Source organism: Falco peregrinus, chromosome 5 (genome assembly GCF_023634155.1).
Source record: "Falco peregrinus isolate bFalPer1 chromosome 5, bFalPer1.pri, whole genome shotgun sequence".
Lineage (NCBI taxonomy): Eukaryota > Metazoa > Chordata > Aves > Falconiformes > Falconidae > Falco > Falco peregrinus.
Window position 1 is genome coordinate 58,635,660 of NC_073725.1, and position 17,263 is coordinate 58,652,922.

The 17,263-nt window shown below is 49.8% G+C and overlaps 1 protein-coding gene across 1 annotated transcript; it reads right to left on the reverse strand.

Annotated features, from left to right (window-relative positions):
• Positions 1 to 691: 691 nt before the first annotated feature.
• CSRNP1 (cysteine and serine rich nuclear protein 1) lies at positions 692 to 16,277 on the reverse strand. Its single transcript, XM_055806172.1, is given in 7 exon segments — positions 692 to 4,068; positions 4,071 to 4,271; positions 4,274 to 4,615; positions 5,755 to 6,051; positions 6,422 to 6,681; positions 9,052 to 9,247; positions 16,120 to 16,277. Coding segments are annotated over 6 exon segments (1,713 nt in total). The 5' UTR covers positions 9,224 to 9,247; positions 16,120 to 16,277; the 3' UTR covers positions 692 to 3,627.
• Between the last annotated feature and the right edge of the window lie 986 nt (positions 16,278 to 17,263).

Consider the following 17,263-nt stretch of genomic DNA (forward strand, 5'->3'; position numbering starts at 1 on the left):
AAAGCAGGGGCTGGCACTGGGTGACTGTCTGCAAGGACACCCACCTCTGGGTGAATTAAGGGACTCTGGGGCACCCCTCGTGCATCTCCAGCTGCCCCAAGAGCTTCTCCTGTGTGACCTCCCAGGGTTTTGGTAGCATTCCCTGCTACGTTTCAGCGTTGAGGTGCCACTGAGGATGTGATGGACCTGGGGACACCTTGGAGGCTACCTGGGAAGTCTCCCCCTTTGCGTACCCAGCTGCCATGCATGGAGGGCTCCACCAGGAAGGATGAGCTGCCTGGGCTCCATGCCTCCTCCAGGGACCAACTCTACAGCTCATTTTCCATTATGGGACTGGCCTCATGCTGGTGCTCAGCCTCCCAGGCTCCCCCCATGCCTTTTCCCCATGCGAGGGCATGGGGACGCTCTTCCCTGGGCTGTTTTTCAGGGGGTGGGGGTGGGTGAGAAAGAAACAGGGGTCCCCAAGCTCAGGAGAAGCCTCTTGGAGGACACCAGGCTGGGACAAGGGTTGTTCCTGCCCTAGTAGGATGCTCCCATCTTAACACTTGGGGTGAGAACCATTAGCTTCAAAAAGGGGTCAAAAAAAGCAAAAACAAGCAAAAAAGGGACAATGATGACATACAATGCAGTGTACACACCCATCATCCTAATTTTTGAGCCAGAGTAAAATATCAACAGGGTGAAATCACTGCCATATTCAAACAAAATTATTTTATTGAAAGTGTAATGGAAATTTCTTCATATTGCTTTGATGAAATGAGAGACAGCAGCTGTAGACAAATATGCTTTTTTATAAACAAATGCAAATGGATAAGGTAAAAATAAAGCATTTTTTTAACTTGTACCTTTAAGCAACATAATCACAATATATACACAAAGAAAGCTAAAATAAAGCTATGTTGAAACCAAAGCGTTTCAATCAATACATTAGATAATTACAGATTGTGTCAATAAATACCCAGTTTTTAAACTGTTTAACAGGCAACTTTTTACACAGATACCGAGAAGAAAAAAAAAAAAATATATTTACAATTCAGTGCCCGGGGGGGGGGGGGGGGGGGGGGGGGGGGGAAGAGAAAAAAATTATTTTTTTTTTTATTATTTTTTGGCACTGACACAAATAAAAAGAATAAATTATAGAAAAAAAATCCACAAAGGCAGGAGTCTATCCCCACCATTCATTAAAAAAAAGGGTGTGTGTGTGTATATATATAAAATATATGTATATATTTTATATATATAAATATATATATATATGCAGAGAAACCTAGGAATGTTATAAAATATATTAGTGCCAATAAATACAGAACGGTACCAGACTTTCAATTGTCAGTATTTTTGATGCAGTCTGAAGAATAGAAACTACCACCTAGGAGATAACCAAAGGGGATTTTTCAGTCTAAAGAAACGACGCCAAGAACAAAAAATAGTCATTTTTTTTTTATATATATATCTATATATATATATCTCTCCAGGAAATCCTCCATCTGCCAGTAGTATTCCTACAGTCGCCCTCCTGCCCGGCGGGGAGGTCCCTAGGGGTGATGCTTTGCAGGAGGATGCGGTGGCGAGCACGGGGGCGAGCACCTGCCCACGGCCGCAGCGGGTCAGCTCCGCTTCCAAGTTGACCGGCTCAATACCAGAGAATATGTACAATTAAATAGTAATAATAATGATTAAAAAACCCCAAAGCAACCCAGTCTTCACCATATTTGTACGCCAGAAGTTTCCTAAATTGCTGGCAGGTTTGCACGAGATGCCTGTCGAATAGCAGGTACCCGAGAGCACCATCCCTGTCATCGGGGGTATAAACAGTTCAGCCAATGGAAAAAGCCTCAAATCCACATTTTGAGGTTTTTCTCCTGTCTGGGTGTCTGTGCACCCCCAGGAGCTGCTCCCAGCACCCCGCTCCCAGGGCAGCAGGGCTGGGATGCCGGAGCTGCCACCTCCCCCCGGTGCCAGTAATGCCAGGAATCACTCCATCACCAAATCTCACATTTTCCACAGGGGGATTTAAAGCCGGTTTTGGGGTTTTTTTTCATACCACTGGCATAGGCACTTAGTGTATCACTGATGTACAGATTTTAACGTCCAGTTACATCTCGTGGCAGATAGTGTCTGTTCTCAGACTGATTTAAATAGCGAAAAGGCCAAGAGGGCCTCCAATATCCTTCCCAAACACAACGATTTGCCTCATTTCAAAAAACAAAAGCCTTCACATTTTGCAGCTTTGTTTTCAGGCATTGTTTTTTCTTCCCTCTAAAACTGCACTCAAAGGATAAAGAACCCAATAACCTTCACAGCCATTTATTTTACTTGATTTACCTATATTAAAAAAAAATAATACTATAAACAGTCTGAACCACTAGATTTTGGAGCTGTAATACCCTTGATGCCAGGGAGTCCTAAGGAGCACTTCGATGAGGAGCGTGAGCACAGTGTTGCTGTTGTTGGCTTTGCTCTGCCAAAGCCCCCCCAGGGCTGCAAAGGTCCTTCCCGTTACACCCCCCCCCCCCCCACTAACAGTTCCTCTGCATATTCAGGCACCACAACTCATCAGGAAAGATCTCATGGCCAAATCCTTTGGAAATTAAATAAATTATACAATAATTTATGGAAAGGGGTTTGTTTTGTTTTTCAGAGCTAGTTCATATTATTGTTCGAATAGCTAGTTTGGCTTGTTTTGCTCTCCACAGCGGTATTATGGAGATCACCCACCATCACCGTGTCTGCTAGGGGGCTGATGGAAACCAAAGGACGTTGCTCAAACATTTCCCTCGTCCTCCCCACCCCACCCATCTGCATTTGGCTCTTTTAGAAATATAAGTGATGAACCGAACAGCCAACATCTTTCAGACTCAGAAAAACCAGGGTCATCTTTAGGATGGGTGCTGCTGAAGACCTTATTGCCCTTCCAGGTCATAGATAAACCACAGTGCTATTCATGTACTACAGGTAGAAAATAAATAAATACAGATATATTATGCAAAAAAAATATGATTGTACACATAATACATCTGAGGTATTACCAATTTAAATAAGGTTTCATGCTAGTTCAAGCTTCGGTGGCTAGTTAAATTCTGGAATTTGCAATAAATAGATGAAAAATGATTATGTATATAGTGTATGGATTCTTCTGTAAACCTTGTCCGATTTAAACGTAAGATTGTGTTGGGCTAACTCTTACGCAAAACACACATTTTCACAATAAATACAGCTTCAAAAAGTTGTTTTAAAAAGTTCCTGCAACACTGAAACATTTCTAGAAGGGGCTGTGTGTACAACTGGCAACGTCAGCGAGGAGTATTTCTCAACAGGTCTTTTCATACAAAACACAAGGAAATTCATATGCGAAATTCTTTTTTCCCTCCCTCCCCACCCCACCCCACCATGAAAGTTTAGAAATTTTTGCACAAACAGTGAGAGAACTGATTGTAGCTGCAGTATGTCAAAATGTCCACGTTCTATAAAGACCAAAAATAGTTTGTTTGCTTAGAAAGTATTTTTTTTTGTATTTTCCTCCTTATTTTAAGTAGCGCATCATCCTTTTGGTGAAAGTTTGCCCGTCCAATTGTTCTTCAGTCTTCCTTTTGGCACCAGTCCTTGCTGCCTGAGCCACATGGCATTTCACACTTTCACTGTCTCCATCAGCGATGACTTGATGGCATCCTCCAAAAGTTGATTGTCTGTGAAAGGGGCTGGGGTTTCGGGGACGGATTCGGACAAACCGATGAGGGACTCCAAGAAACAGGAGCCCTGATCTCCGGCTTGTGGGAAGCCAGGGAAATTAGGCAACTGAAACTGTAATGCTGAGAAGTTATCGAGGTTCTCGTACTCCTTTAAGGAGTTGTAAAGGGGTCCCAAGTTATAGTCTGAGAAGGACTGGAAGAAATCCAACGAGTCAGAGGAAAGGCTGAGGTCGACGTAGCTCTTGGAGCAGGGCTCGGCCGGCGATGAGGCGCAGCAGGACAGCCCATCGCACCGCGCATGGGCAGCATCCTCCAGCAAACCCCCACCATCCTGGTTGGCATTCTCATCCAGGCACTCAGAGAGGTGGGACAAGTCGGCCAGGGGACAGGCTTGGCCTCACCACTGTGGTCCTCGATGAAGAAGTCGGTGGAGTGGAAGCAGCTCAGGTCATCCTGGCCACGGCCACCATCTTCCTCGGCATCTGAGTCGTTGAAGTGGAGGATGCGTGCCAAGCCATCGTCATCCACATCCGATTGGGATTTGTCAGAGGGGAGACTCTCGTAGGGCTCCTCCCAGGTCCTCACTGGGGGTGGGAGGAGATGGAGGAGTCTGTCATGTCACTGCTGCAGCTGTTCTCCCCCAGGGCCTCCAGGTCAGGGCTGAACTGGAAAGCAGGTGCCAGCGGCACCCGCACGCTCCTCAAGGAGCCTTTCCCTGCCGCGCATCCCAACGATGGGAGCCGCTCCCGAAAGAGGGGCTCAGCCTCCACCACCTTCTCACTGCTCTGCTGCTGCTTCTCCAGCTCCAGCTTCATGATGGTGTGGATGAAGTGGGTCTGCACGCGGGCCTGATTGAACTCGATCCTGCCCTCGGTGTTGCCACAGCCATCCTTGGTGCAGCCGCAGGGGAAGGAGGTGTGATCCATCTGGCATGGGGGAGAAGCAAGAGGCGGAGGGTTAGGACCGAACCTGGTGGCACAAAATTGAAACCTCCCGCGACTCACCTGCCCTGAGAAACCAATTAACAACTGAAGGGTTTAAAAGCAGACTAAAAAACCCACAAAGATAGACACCCTGCTCTTTTGAAGGGTTGCCATAAAAAAGTTGGATTTCAGTGCAACTGAAAAAAGTTAAAAGGTTCCAAAAAAAACCAAAATAGAGCGCTCCAAAAGGAGGCATAAGGGGGAAAACATGAGGTTTTGTATATTGCATCATGATATTTAATACCAGATCCATATCGGGAGCTTCTGCCCCTTGTTGAGATAAGGACAAACTGCTGAACAGGCACCTTTATGTCCCTGTGAGCAGCAGCCACTAGAGGGGGGCTGTGACACGCACAAGGAGCGCCCATCCTGCACCCCTCTGCCTGTGCACACCCACCCTACACCACCCCCAGCCTGCAGCCACGGCATGGAGGGAGGGAGCAGCACCCAGAGTAGGCAATACGGCTCTCCAAACGCAGCTGCGCAGGCACCCATAAAAAATAAAATGAAAAATATAATAAGCTAATTGAATATAAATTATCCCACTTTGCAGGTGGTTTGCACAGCTAGCTGTGGGCTGAGGCTCAGCTGATGCTCCCACGTTTGCCTGAGCGCGCTGGGAGTTGTGACACCCACCAAGGGAAAATAAAATTAAAAATAAAACCAGGGGGAGGAGGAGAAATCGCAGCCTTGTGTAAGGAGCAAGAAGCTTTCATTTGTGAAGACATTCCCACGTGGCCCATCTCCAACAGGAGACCAAGCAGGTGCGGGTCTCGTGGGATGAGCGGTGCGGATGCATTCACGCCCCAGGCTCAGGCACTCCCCCACGGCTTCAGCACTGCGTGGGGACGGCTGCCTGTGTGATTTGGGACATGAACACTTTCGAGCAGCGTCTGCCTCACAGCCTGGGGGGAGCATCTCCAAGAGCTTTTCTTGCCTGCTGCGCTCCGAGCACAGGTGGGAACAGATGCATTTTACAGGCTGCCCTAATTCTGTCCTGCTTGCTCAGAACCCCCCTCCTTTAACACATACATCAGCTGGAGCTGTGGCTTTTCCCCTGTGGCCAGAAGCGAGGGCAGTACCTGACATTTAATGCCTGCCAAGCTGCAGCTGCAGGTCTCTGGGTCGCAGACCTCCCGGCAGTCGCAGCCGCAGTCCTCCCGGGACAGACGGATGTTGTGCAGCTCCCGCTTCTCCTCCTTGTCGATCTTCTTCACCCCCACAGCTTTCAGCAGCGCACGTCTCTTCTTGGCGGGATAGGGCTGGAGGAAGAAGCCATCCTCCAGGTCCACGTTGCTGACATCAATGTCGTCGTCGGAGATGTCTTCGATGGTGAGCTGGTTGGCCTCTTCTGACTCCTTTGTGCCGTTCATGGTGAGCTAAGGGCAATGAATGGGCAAAGCATTAGGGACCCGTTTGGGACATGGAGCCATCAGCACCTCCGGGTCAGGAGAAACATGAAAGGAAAGATCTGTCCCCCGTGATGGGCAATCCCAGGACCAACATCTGTGTCAGAGCCCCCAGAGCCCTCACAGACACCTGACACGTGGAGTTCAGTGTCTTTTCCATCAATTTTCAAAGGTGGAAAACTGAGCTGAAAAATCCCACACTGCAGCCTGTGTTTCTTGGAGGCCCAAGCAGGGTTAAGGACCAATGCCCCCAGGCCTCAGAGAGGCTCCTATAAAAACTGGCCATTAACTAATGACATCTACCAGCTCCTCGTCAACCCAACCCCACGCTCCTACTCACTTTCCACTTCAATGCTTCCAACTTCTCTTCTTTTAATTTCTCTTCGAGCTTCTCTCGACGTACGTTTTCCTGCTCCTTTGAAAACTCCGCTAGCGTGAACTGCCGGGAGGAGCTGTGTTTGCTCACCATCCCCAGGGTACAGCCCCCACGACTAGGCACGCTTGTGAACCCCTGGCAGCGTGGGAAGTAAAACACAGTGACCCGGTCAAACTCTACATTGTTCTTCTTTAGTCGCTTGGATTTCTTCAGGATAGATGTGGCTAGAAATGGGGAAAAAAAAAAAAAAAAGCACAGTCAGTACTGCCACCCTGCAGGCAGGATAGAAATATGACAAACAGGCTGTAAATACTACAAACAGGCAGGACTTGCAATTACTCTCTCAACAGGGACATGACGGGATAAGGTTGCAACATTGCTCGATGGTTCCTGGTGTTTTAGGATCTAACACTTCAAAGGTGGGATGAGAACGGAGTGGAAAGTAAGCCAAGTCCCAATGCATCGGAGTCACCGACCAGATTCACCCTAAGAAACGGTTGCTGCTTCTCCTTCCCGCTTGACTTCCTCCAGGAAACATACATTTGCTTATTCTTCAAGTGCAGCAGAGCATAGCGAACAAGCAACAAACCATCCTACATGCCTGTCTTGCTGTAAACCCAAGCACCCTGCCCCACATTCAGGAGCTCATGGTCTGCTCCCGGGATGCCAGAGTGCCAACACTCCAGCGCTGTGTGGCTCCAGCTTTTGTGGCAGGGCAGATAATAGCCAAAACAGCTGTTTTTCTGGTACTTCCCTTCACCATCCACTGGGAGCAACTATGAATCTATAGTTTATTCTCAAGAGGCTCATTTGAGAGCAGCTGCAAAGATGTTAAATCTTTATGCAGGTGATCCCAGGGTAAACATGGCAATACATGACGACTCTGGTTTATCTTAAAACTGCTGAAACATGCTACACACCATTTAAAGCGAAGCCTCTCCAGAGATACCTGGTTCTGCACATTTGCACGTGCAAACGTAGCAGATGGAGGTGGACTAATTAGCCAGGGCAATTTCAGAGTCAGTGAGTTTCCACGAACGTAGCTACCCATGGAAAACAAAGCAAAATGCAGTGGCAGTGGGTTGCAGAGCTGCCTTTTCTGCTGCATGAGCATGTCAGGAATGGGAGTGGGCTATGCACAAATTCAGTGGTAGGGTTTTTTGGTCCCATTCTCTGCTGGTGCATGGATGTCTCCGTTGCCACCATGGGGAATATGGAAAAAAATAACCCAGAAAGGATGGGTGACTGCAGAGCTGGGATCCGAACCCCGCTCTTCATGGCAGAGCCACAGGCAGCCCTGCTCCTGGGAAGCCAAGTGAAAGGACTGCTGAAAACCTGAGGGTCTCGGCTGGTCTGGCTGGCCCCGAAGGCTGGGAAAGTGCAAGACTGGGCAGTTAGCTGCACCCACATTTCACAAGTCTCGCTTGCCAAAATATAGCATTTTGGTTTCATATGAAAGCAAAAAAAAACCCCAACAATGTTCACCCAGCTGTGTCAGCAGCTTCTGCTAAATAGCTGGGGGTTTCACACTGGGATCTGCAGTGGCTTTGATGATATCTTAGCACTGCGCATTGCATTTTCATAATAACCTTGACTCAATCTTCTAAAACATTAGCTCTTTATCAAAAGACAAGTTAACCACCACGATCATCTATCGGCTGAGCTGCTGCACTTTGGCATTTGCTTCTCTCTCCCCGCACCCCTCCTCCAAAATTGTTTTCCCATTCCTGACCCTTTTCCAATTGAGCCAGAGAATACAAAAAGTTCATTGTTTTGTCACAAAACCTGGGAAGACAAGCCAGAATGAGACTCTTTATTATTACAAGACTTCTAAAGCCTTTTCAGACCACTGCATGTTTGTGTATGTCTGCTAAGTGGACCTTAACTGCTATATACAGTGGGTGTTCAGTATAATTTACTAGGTCGGACTATTTCTCCTCCGTGAAGATGTTCCCCTATTGTATTTTTTATTTTTCCCTTCACATGGCAGATAAAGGATTTTACAACCTTGCCTTCTGTGTATTTTCCTAAAAGCTCTCAAAACTGATATTGCTGGGAAAACAAAATAGCGTTTATCTGCACTAGCAGCGAAGGCAATGTCAAACATGTCATGTTCTTTGGCAAAGTACCAAACTTACGTAGGAAACAAGTTCCGAAATGGTAATTACGCTACTGGTTAATCATTTTTAAAAAACAGTGTTATGGGTCTTTGCTGTCTGTTTAATTTTTGCCTAAGGAATAGCCTGACAGGGGACTGAGGGATCGTCCTACAGTACTGGCTTGGTGGCACCTGCATGCCTCTGCACACCCAGGTCCCTGACTTTCTATTCCTGACAATTTGGACTTCAAAAACATTAAAAAGGAATGATAAATGCTGGGAGGAAGGGCTGAGGAAGACAACCCTGAGGATGCTGGCTGATTACAAAACCAAGATTAATTGGTGTAATGACAGGGAGCTGGCGTTATGGCTGCTTCCACCCGTAAAGTTGTGCCCCAAGGAGGTCTCTGCATGGTGATGACCCACCACCACACTACAAAGAAACCCATGCAGCGGCACGTCTGACCCCAGGAAAGGGGCTGCCGGAGATACTCACGGGTAAAGCTGGGCGTTAAGGCAGAGCTGGGCTTGGGCTCTCCGCGGGAGCTCTCCTCATCTGTCTCCCAGCCCGATGATGCCGAGGAGGAGAGGGGGGAGCAGGAGGAGGAGGAGCAGTAGGTACTGTCATCCCCCAGCTCTTCATACTTCCTTTTCAATACTCCACTCATGGTGACGCCGTATTTTTCATATAACTGGAAAACAAAGGAGGAAAGCAAAATAAAGCGAGGGAAATCCTGGGTATTTCGGGTGATGAGTAGGGTGGCTTTAACCCCAGCAACGTTTCTCCACCAGGTCCGCCTGGCTGCACAGGTGCAGTTCCCAGAAAGTGCTCCCCCAAAACCCCTACATCTTTCCACCTTCACTGTGCACACCTGCTGAATTTCTCTCCCATTTTACCACGCTGCAGAAGAACCGACTATCCCAGGCAACAAACTGTCCGGAAACCAATTCAATCAACACAAATGTTATCAAACAATAAGTATTACATTTTGCTTACTAATTCTTTTACGTTAACTCCTTACCCAGATCGCTTTCTATGCAGTTACAGCTTTAACGTTTCGCTAATTACAAAAATAAGCCAGTTTGCAAAGAACAATCTGTTGGCATGATTTACTTGCTACAGCCCCCTGGGGAAACAGACTTATTAAATGAAGCACTGAAATACAAATATATCAACTGTGAAGAACAGCCCTTCTCCTCACGGTGCCTTTCATAGTCAGTCCCCCATTCAATAAGCTATTCTTGTTTAGGCTGGGTTATGTATCAAGCATAGTAGCAATTAAAAACAACGCAGCTAATTAAAAACAAAGAAGCTCTGTACTTGCCTAGATTCCTAAATTTCCTGCATGCTTTTCCCCTGCTCATCTTAAAGAAAAAAGAAAAATTACTTTGTTGCATCTTTTTTAACCTTTGCTTTTACAAAGTTTGTGTGGGTTTTGTCTCCTGAAATAGCACAAAAGCTGCACGCTTTGCCAACAATAGGCTAAGGGGTGTCAGAGCCCACCTAACCTGGGATGCTCTTGCACAGAGGAGGGACTGTGTCCCTTTTTAGATGCTGGCAACACCACACCACGTACCCTTGGCTGCTGCAGAAGTAACTGCCAGTTTATTTTGCAGCCAGTGAGCCATACCCAAAGCTGAGCACCAGGCTGCTGCTGGAGAAGTGACTTGCTTTGACCCCATCCCACCGGGTTGCATGGCACAAGCGCGGGGATGCAGCCCCAGCCCAGAAACTCCCTCTAGCAAGGAGGGGAGAGCCTCAGCAATGTGGGATGCTACCCGTGCTTCAGTAAACCCAGAGGTAATACACAAAATCTAAAGCATCCCTAGAATTCGAGTGACACTGGGACAGACATATACAGCCTCAGGACGGTGACAGATATGGGGGTGACAGATACAGGGTGCAGATACGGGGGTGACAGACAGCTGGTCCCCATCCCCTCCCACCAGCTGAAACTCCTCCACTGGCCACATTTGTTCTTTGTAACGGTAACACCTTCTCGCCTTCTTTTGCATGTCTGAAGTTAATTTAAGTCTCTGAAAAAGAAAAATATAAACCATAACACTAAACCCGCCCTCCTGACAGCTCTGAGCAGGCAGCACAGAAACCACACCACCTTCAAACCCTCCTAACGTTGAGGTTTTCAGTATCTCGACTGCTGCACAGTCACACATGGTAGGACAGGAGCACACGCCGTGCCTTCAAAGCCCTGCGCCAGCCCTCGCTAATTATGTTTACCAGCAGCTTCCCCGGAGACAATAGTCCCCTAAAAAGTAACAAAAAAAAATCCCTGGATGAAGCAGTTCCTCGGGCTGAAGTTAATCATTCACTGCAACGTGTGCCTGTGGGGCCAGTGGATCCCCCACAGCCCCCTGAACCCAGGGAGAGGTGATCCCCTCCATCCCTCCTCCTCCTCAGCAAACCCAGAGCTGCAGGTGGTTCTGCCACAGAGAAGCTATTGTTTTTTTGGCCTTAATCCAAAAAGAGATGGGGAGAAGGTAGATCTGGCCACGCTCCAGCCCCAGCAGCACATGTCCTACCTGACACCTGGATTAACCCCTTTCCTGCCTGTGCTCCAGCAAAGCAGAGCTCGCAGGCAGCCACAATGCCCCAACAACCTACATGGCTGCATTTACAAGCCTTTTATTTTATTTTATTTTTTTTTTTTTTTGTGTGTGCCTTCTGCTCCGTTTCATATGTGCTTTAAGAAACAACTAGGAGTAAATAAACCCTACAAATCCATGGCAGGGGTCCGAATCAAAGCCTGGGCTGCAGCCAGAAGTTTGCTCATCCCAGTTGATCCCATCATCCACCCAGAGCAGCCAGAAACTGCAAAAAAATCCTGCACGTGTCTTGAAAGAGCATCAGTTCTCACCACAAAGCAACTGGTCGCTGCTCCAAGGGATACCTCCGACACTGCTGGTGAAGGATGCTACTGACTAGCCAAGGGAGGGAGACACTAGCTCCCCAAAAAAGCCCGCAGGACACAGTGAACACCCTCTTAGAAGTGATGTTGACCACATCCAAACCTCACAGGGGACCTCAGAGGGTGGTGGAACAGTAAGATCACACCACTGAAATAGGCGTCCCAGTTCCAGACCAAAACAACCAAACCCCACATGGCATTCAGTTCTCCCAGGACTGACCTGGTCTGCAGGACTCCCAGAGAAGCGAGAAGGTGGATATCACTGTGCTGCAGAGTGATGCAGCCCTGATGCTCAGGTCACCTGCAAACCCAACAACGCCCAGTATGAGCCGTGCTGCCTCCCCCCAAACCACACAGCAAGAAAAATCGAAGCGTTTTGCTCACGCACGCTAACCAAATGAACATAAACACCAAGCCAGAGCCAAGGCAAGCTGTGCATAAAATGGTGCAATTTTATTTATTTATTTATTTTAATACTATCATCGCTCATTAGCCACGCCTGGCAGAAGGATGAAAGGAGGTGTGTGCATCTCCCATCTATGAGAATAAGCCAAATACACAGGGGAAAAAAACCCCAACAACCACCGCTGGCATGCCGTCTTATTCAAAACACCTATTGTTTTGTTAATGCAAAGTAGGTGTCGTGCAAACATGATTCTCAATTAATGGGAAAAAGCTGGTGAACCTGTTGCCCATTAGCCAAAACACATTAATTTCCCCCAATAACGCTTTTCCCCTCTTTGCTGATTTACGTTTTCCAGGTCAAGTATTCAAATCCTTCTCCGGAGCTACATGCAATGTAGCAGGGCTGCACCCATCGGTGTCTTACTTGTTATCCACCCCCAGAAAATCCTCCAGACAGGGTTTTCGCTGTCAAGGCAAAGGCGATCCTCTCCTCCCCTTCTTGCCCTGGCACTTGGAAGCAGAATTATGCCAACAATTTGGACACTGCCTTGAAAGCCCTGTCGCTGAAACCGCTGTCCACTCAGCCAAAAAAACCCAGAGGCCAATTCTGACACAGCCAGGATATTTGAATTGCTGTAATTCCACAAGTAATCTTCAATCCACACTGATGTCTTACAAAGAAATCACAAAAATGTGCACAGCGGCATGGAAAAAAAATAAATATACATATATATGCTTGCCATTGTAAATCTCTACAGGCACCACCAAGCGCAGGATTTTACCACCTTCTCCTTCTCTCTCTCTTTTTTTTTTTTTTTTTTTTTTTTTTTTACATAACCTGAAATAAAATAATCCTATCTTCCTTTTAGTTGCCAAAAAAGACATTCTGTTCTTGGCTAAGACTTCTTACTCATCTATTTTACTGAAAACAGCTTTTGGAACAAGTACATAATGCAATGGATCAAACCCGCAGGAATTCCTCTCTGGCACCAGAACTCCCACTATCCTGGGAATACTTTCTAACAAATATTTAGCCCAGATGTGCATTCCTTTCTTTTTCTCTCCCTCTTTTTTTTTTTTTTTTCTTTTTTTTTTTTCTAAAGCATTAAAGTTTGGGTGGGGGGAGTAGGGGGGAGGTGGCTGTCTAGTTGGGGGGAAGGGAATTGAATCTGCAAAGTCCCATTTCTGGTGCTCGGCAAGTTGCAGGGTAAAGCCCTAATACACTGGAATGTGAGGAATTAATGTTTTAACTATCCTCCTCTTGGACGACGTCTCAACAGTAAATATTTCGAGTAATTTAGATTTAAGAAGGTTTGGCATTTGTTTAGCCAAGCGCAGAGGAAGGCAACTACAACCCCTACCAGTGTCCAGTTAGTCTATTTATAAGAGACTGCACAAAGAGGCATCATGGCTTTGTGCAGAAGTACGCGGAGAAGATGTTTCAGTGTTTTATTTTGGGGCTGTATATGGGCTTTGCACCAGGCAGGCGAATGCAGCACTGCGAGCAAGGCAAAGGAAACTTCTCCCAGCAAGTCCAGCAGCTGCATTTGCTCATGCCACAACTCCCACAGTATTGCAGGAGAACACCTATGAGCAAGCATATTTTGTATTTGGGGTTTCTGTCAGAGGAGTATCTTAAGGAATGGAAGGATCCCAAATCTGTGCATGAGCTATTGAAAGCAAACTTTCTTCTGCAAAGCAATTTGGGTAACAACAATCAAAAAAACCCCAACACCTAAAAACCCCCAAACCTCAGTGCAATGCACTAAAAGTATTTATTTTCCAGGGACTTTTTGAGCTGGTTTGCCAACTCTACAATTACAGCCATCTGCTTTCAGCCTGGGAAGCCAAGGTGGATTCTTCTCGGCACACCGGGACGAGGGCTCGGGCGCTGGGAGCGAGTTAACAACTCTGCTGAGCAATGAGTCAGAGCGGTTCCCGTTCCCTCCCCCAGAGCTGCAGCGGCTGTGCAGGTCTAGCAGGAGTAAATATTAGTTTAAAAAACACCACCACATATTTGCGCCAGGTACCGCTCCAAACATGACTTCTGGAGCGAGCCTGGGGGAGTTTTGGGGGTCGATGTTTATTTGCACGTTGCTGTTTATTGCAGGTCAGGCGACGCTGGTGCGAGTATCACCAAATACTGGTGGGGAGCTGGGCTTCCCATTCGGCTACCCTAGATATTTGGTGTCTAACAGCAGCAGTGATGCCAGCAACACCTCTGGGTTACTTAATCATCACGCTATCAACTCTGATTCACTGCTTGTTCATTTAACTATCTTAATTCTTTGCATATTTACTTAACTGCGCCGCTGTGACAGCTTCCACGATGATACCACTTCCCAATTTGGGGGCTGATGGGAGCTAAGGTAAGCAGGATCATCCCATCGGGACCCTCCAGGGGACAGTCCCGCGCGTGTTCCCAGCCACGCAAGCTGTGCTTTCCAGTTCAGACCAGATTATTTTCACCCAGCTGGGTCTAAGGTTTCATAACCTTGCTCCGGTTAAAAATAGCCTCTGCCTACTATGCAACAGCAAAACCCGAAGTACCCCGTGCCGTGGAGCAGGAGCATGAATCAGTTCGTAGCACCATGAGTTTATTCTCCTGCCAGAGACTGAACAGGCAAAACACCTTCCCTGGGAACAGCATCAGAAGCACTTACTCAGTCTACTAATTTTCACAAGGCTACAAAGAAAAAGGCTTTTCAGATTTTTCTATTCAGCTCTTATTTCTGGCTGACAGCTTGAAAGGTAAATAAGAAACATTAGCAAATACATTAAAGGTTATCTGACACAGCCCGAATGAAACAAGGTTCAAATGTACTCGGCGCAGATTGTGCTGTAATAAATATGAAAACAGCGAAGTGTGCTTTGTCTAGGAAAATCCTCTATTTGATTACACCTCATGAATAATTCACACCAGGTTTCCATATTTGTCCTCCTGTAGGTACACACTGTGCATTACCTAGCCTGCTATATATACGCACGCATTTCCCGCACTGAATTATTAAAGGGCTCGCCAGGAGCTGCGGAGTCTTTCCGCGGTGGAGCACAAATGCACCATCCCGAAAAATAAACCCCATCACCTCGACGGGCCTCAACTGCGAACTGCTCAGCGGAGAAAAAAAAAAAAAATTCTGGATATGGGGGTGGGGTGGGTGGGGGTGGAAATACTAATTTCTGATTTCTGAGTTCCCTGTAACGAATGACAAGACTCTGAGGTTCGTAAATGGCCGTGGGTTTTTTTTCTCTCCATCCCACCGAGGCGCTGTCATTCCAGCCGGCAGCGAGGCAGGGCTGCTTTAGGAAAGGGCTGTCCCTGCGTGTCAGCCTCTTCCCACAGCGACATTATGTAACTCGGAGGTGACAGACACTTCGGAGGATGCCGGGGGGGGGAGGGGGGGGAAGCAAAAAAAAAACCACCAACACCCCTCACCCCCCGAGGAAACTTAGTAGTTTTGCGGGTTTTTCCCTTTTTTTTTTTCTTCTTTTCCCAGGTGCGCCGCCGAAGCGGCGATATTTTGTTTCGGGAGGCGGGGGGCCCCGCTGCCCGCCGGCCGGCCGGTCCATCCGTGCGCCGGTCGGTAGGTGTTGCTGTAGCGACGGGAAAGCATCCCCAGCCGGGCAGATTTGGGGAAGAGCGAGCGGGCAAGGCTCCCCCCCGCCCCGCCTTTCTTTCAACCTAAGAAAATTGGAACCGCAGCCGTAAAGATGGAGCAGAGCCTTAACTGACAGGGGGGCAGCTCGGCGCTACTCCATAGGTGCTCCTGCGTACGGTCAGCACGGCGCTGCCGGCCGATGGGGAAGCGCGGCGGGCCGGGAGCGCAGGGCAGCCCCCCCCCCCCTCCGCCCCGGGACGCGGTGCCGCTGCCCCCCGCCCCGCCGGGCTCCCCTCGCCCCGGGGCGGCAGCGGCACGGCCAGACGGCGCCGCCGCGTCGCGCCTGCCCGGCTCCGGACGGCGGGGAAGCCAGACGGACCCCTCACGGCGGGGCAGCGCCGCGGGCTGGCACCCCGGCCCCCCGACAGCCCAGCGCCGCGCCGGACACTGCACCGGGACCCCGCGCCAGCGCCAAGCCGGCTCAGCACCGCCGCCCCGACGGCCGCGCACCCCGCCTCCCCGCCCCGAGCCGCAGCACCGGACGGCGGAGCCCACCGCCTCTCCCGCGGCGGACCCCCGCCGCCGCTTCCCCCAGCCCCATCCCGGCGCCGGCTGCCCGCGGCGGGCCCCTACCTGAGGCGGGTCTCGGCGCGACGGCTCCGGCTGCAGCGGCGGTGCCTGGCGCGGCGCCTCCCGCTCTGCCGCTGCCGGGGCCGGGGCTGCGCCGCGCCGCGCCGCGCTGCCCTTTTTCGTCAGTGGAAAACTCCGGGCTCTGACGCAGGCGGTGACAGGCGCGGGGCCGGCGCGCGCCCGGCCCGCCCGGCTTCCTGCCCCCCCGGGGCGGGGCGCTGAGTCAGGGCCGCGGGACTTCCCGCCCACGGCCCCGCCCCTTCCCCGCCCAGGCCCCGCCCACGGCCCCGCAGGGCACCCCGAGAGGGGTTGGGGGGGGCCCAGCGGGCTGGGGGCACCAAAATGGATGTGGGTCCCGCGGCGCGGGGCAGGGGGAGTGTGGCCCACAAAGGGTTGGGGACCCACAGGGCAAGGCATGGACCCCAACATAGATTTTGGCTCCCCAGGGGGTTGAGGGGGTCTCCAGGAGATTGGGGACCCCCCAAGCAAAGGGACCCTGAAAGAGGTTTGGGTGCTTCAAGGCATTCAGAGCCCGCACAGGCACAGCTCAGACCCCAAAATGGACTTTGGCCCCCCAGGGGCTCCGCAGGGGGTTGGGGACCCCCCCAAGCAAATCAACCCCAAAAGAGGTTTGGGTGCTTTAAGGGGTTCAGAGCCTCCAAAGGGTTCAGAGTCTCGAAAAGACTGGGGACCCACAGGCAAGGTGAAGATCCCAAAATAGATTTTGGCTCCCCAGGGGGTTGGGGGGTCTCCAGGGCATTGGAGACCCCCCCAGGCAAATGGATCCCAAAAGGGGTTTGGGTGCTTCAAGGGGTTCAGACCCCCAAGGAGTCCGGAGCCTCCAATAGGCTGGGGACCCACAGGCAAGGCATGGACCCCAAAATGGATCTTGGCCCCCCAGGGGGTTGGGGGCTCCCCAGGGAGTTGGGGATCCTGCAAGCAAATGGACCCTGAAAGATGTTTGGGTGCTTCAAGGGGCTCAGAGCCCTCAAAGGGTTGGGGGCCCACAGGCACAGCTGGGACCCCGAAACAGATTTGGCTACCACAGGGCGCTGGGGCCCCACAAGGCCTTGGACACCCACAACCAAACTTGGACCCTGAAAGTGATTTTTATCCCACAAAGTTTCGGTCCCTGCCTGAGGTTTGG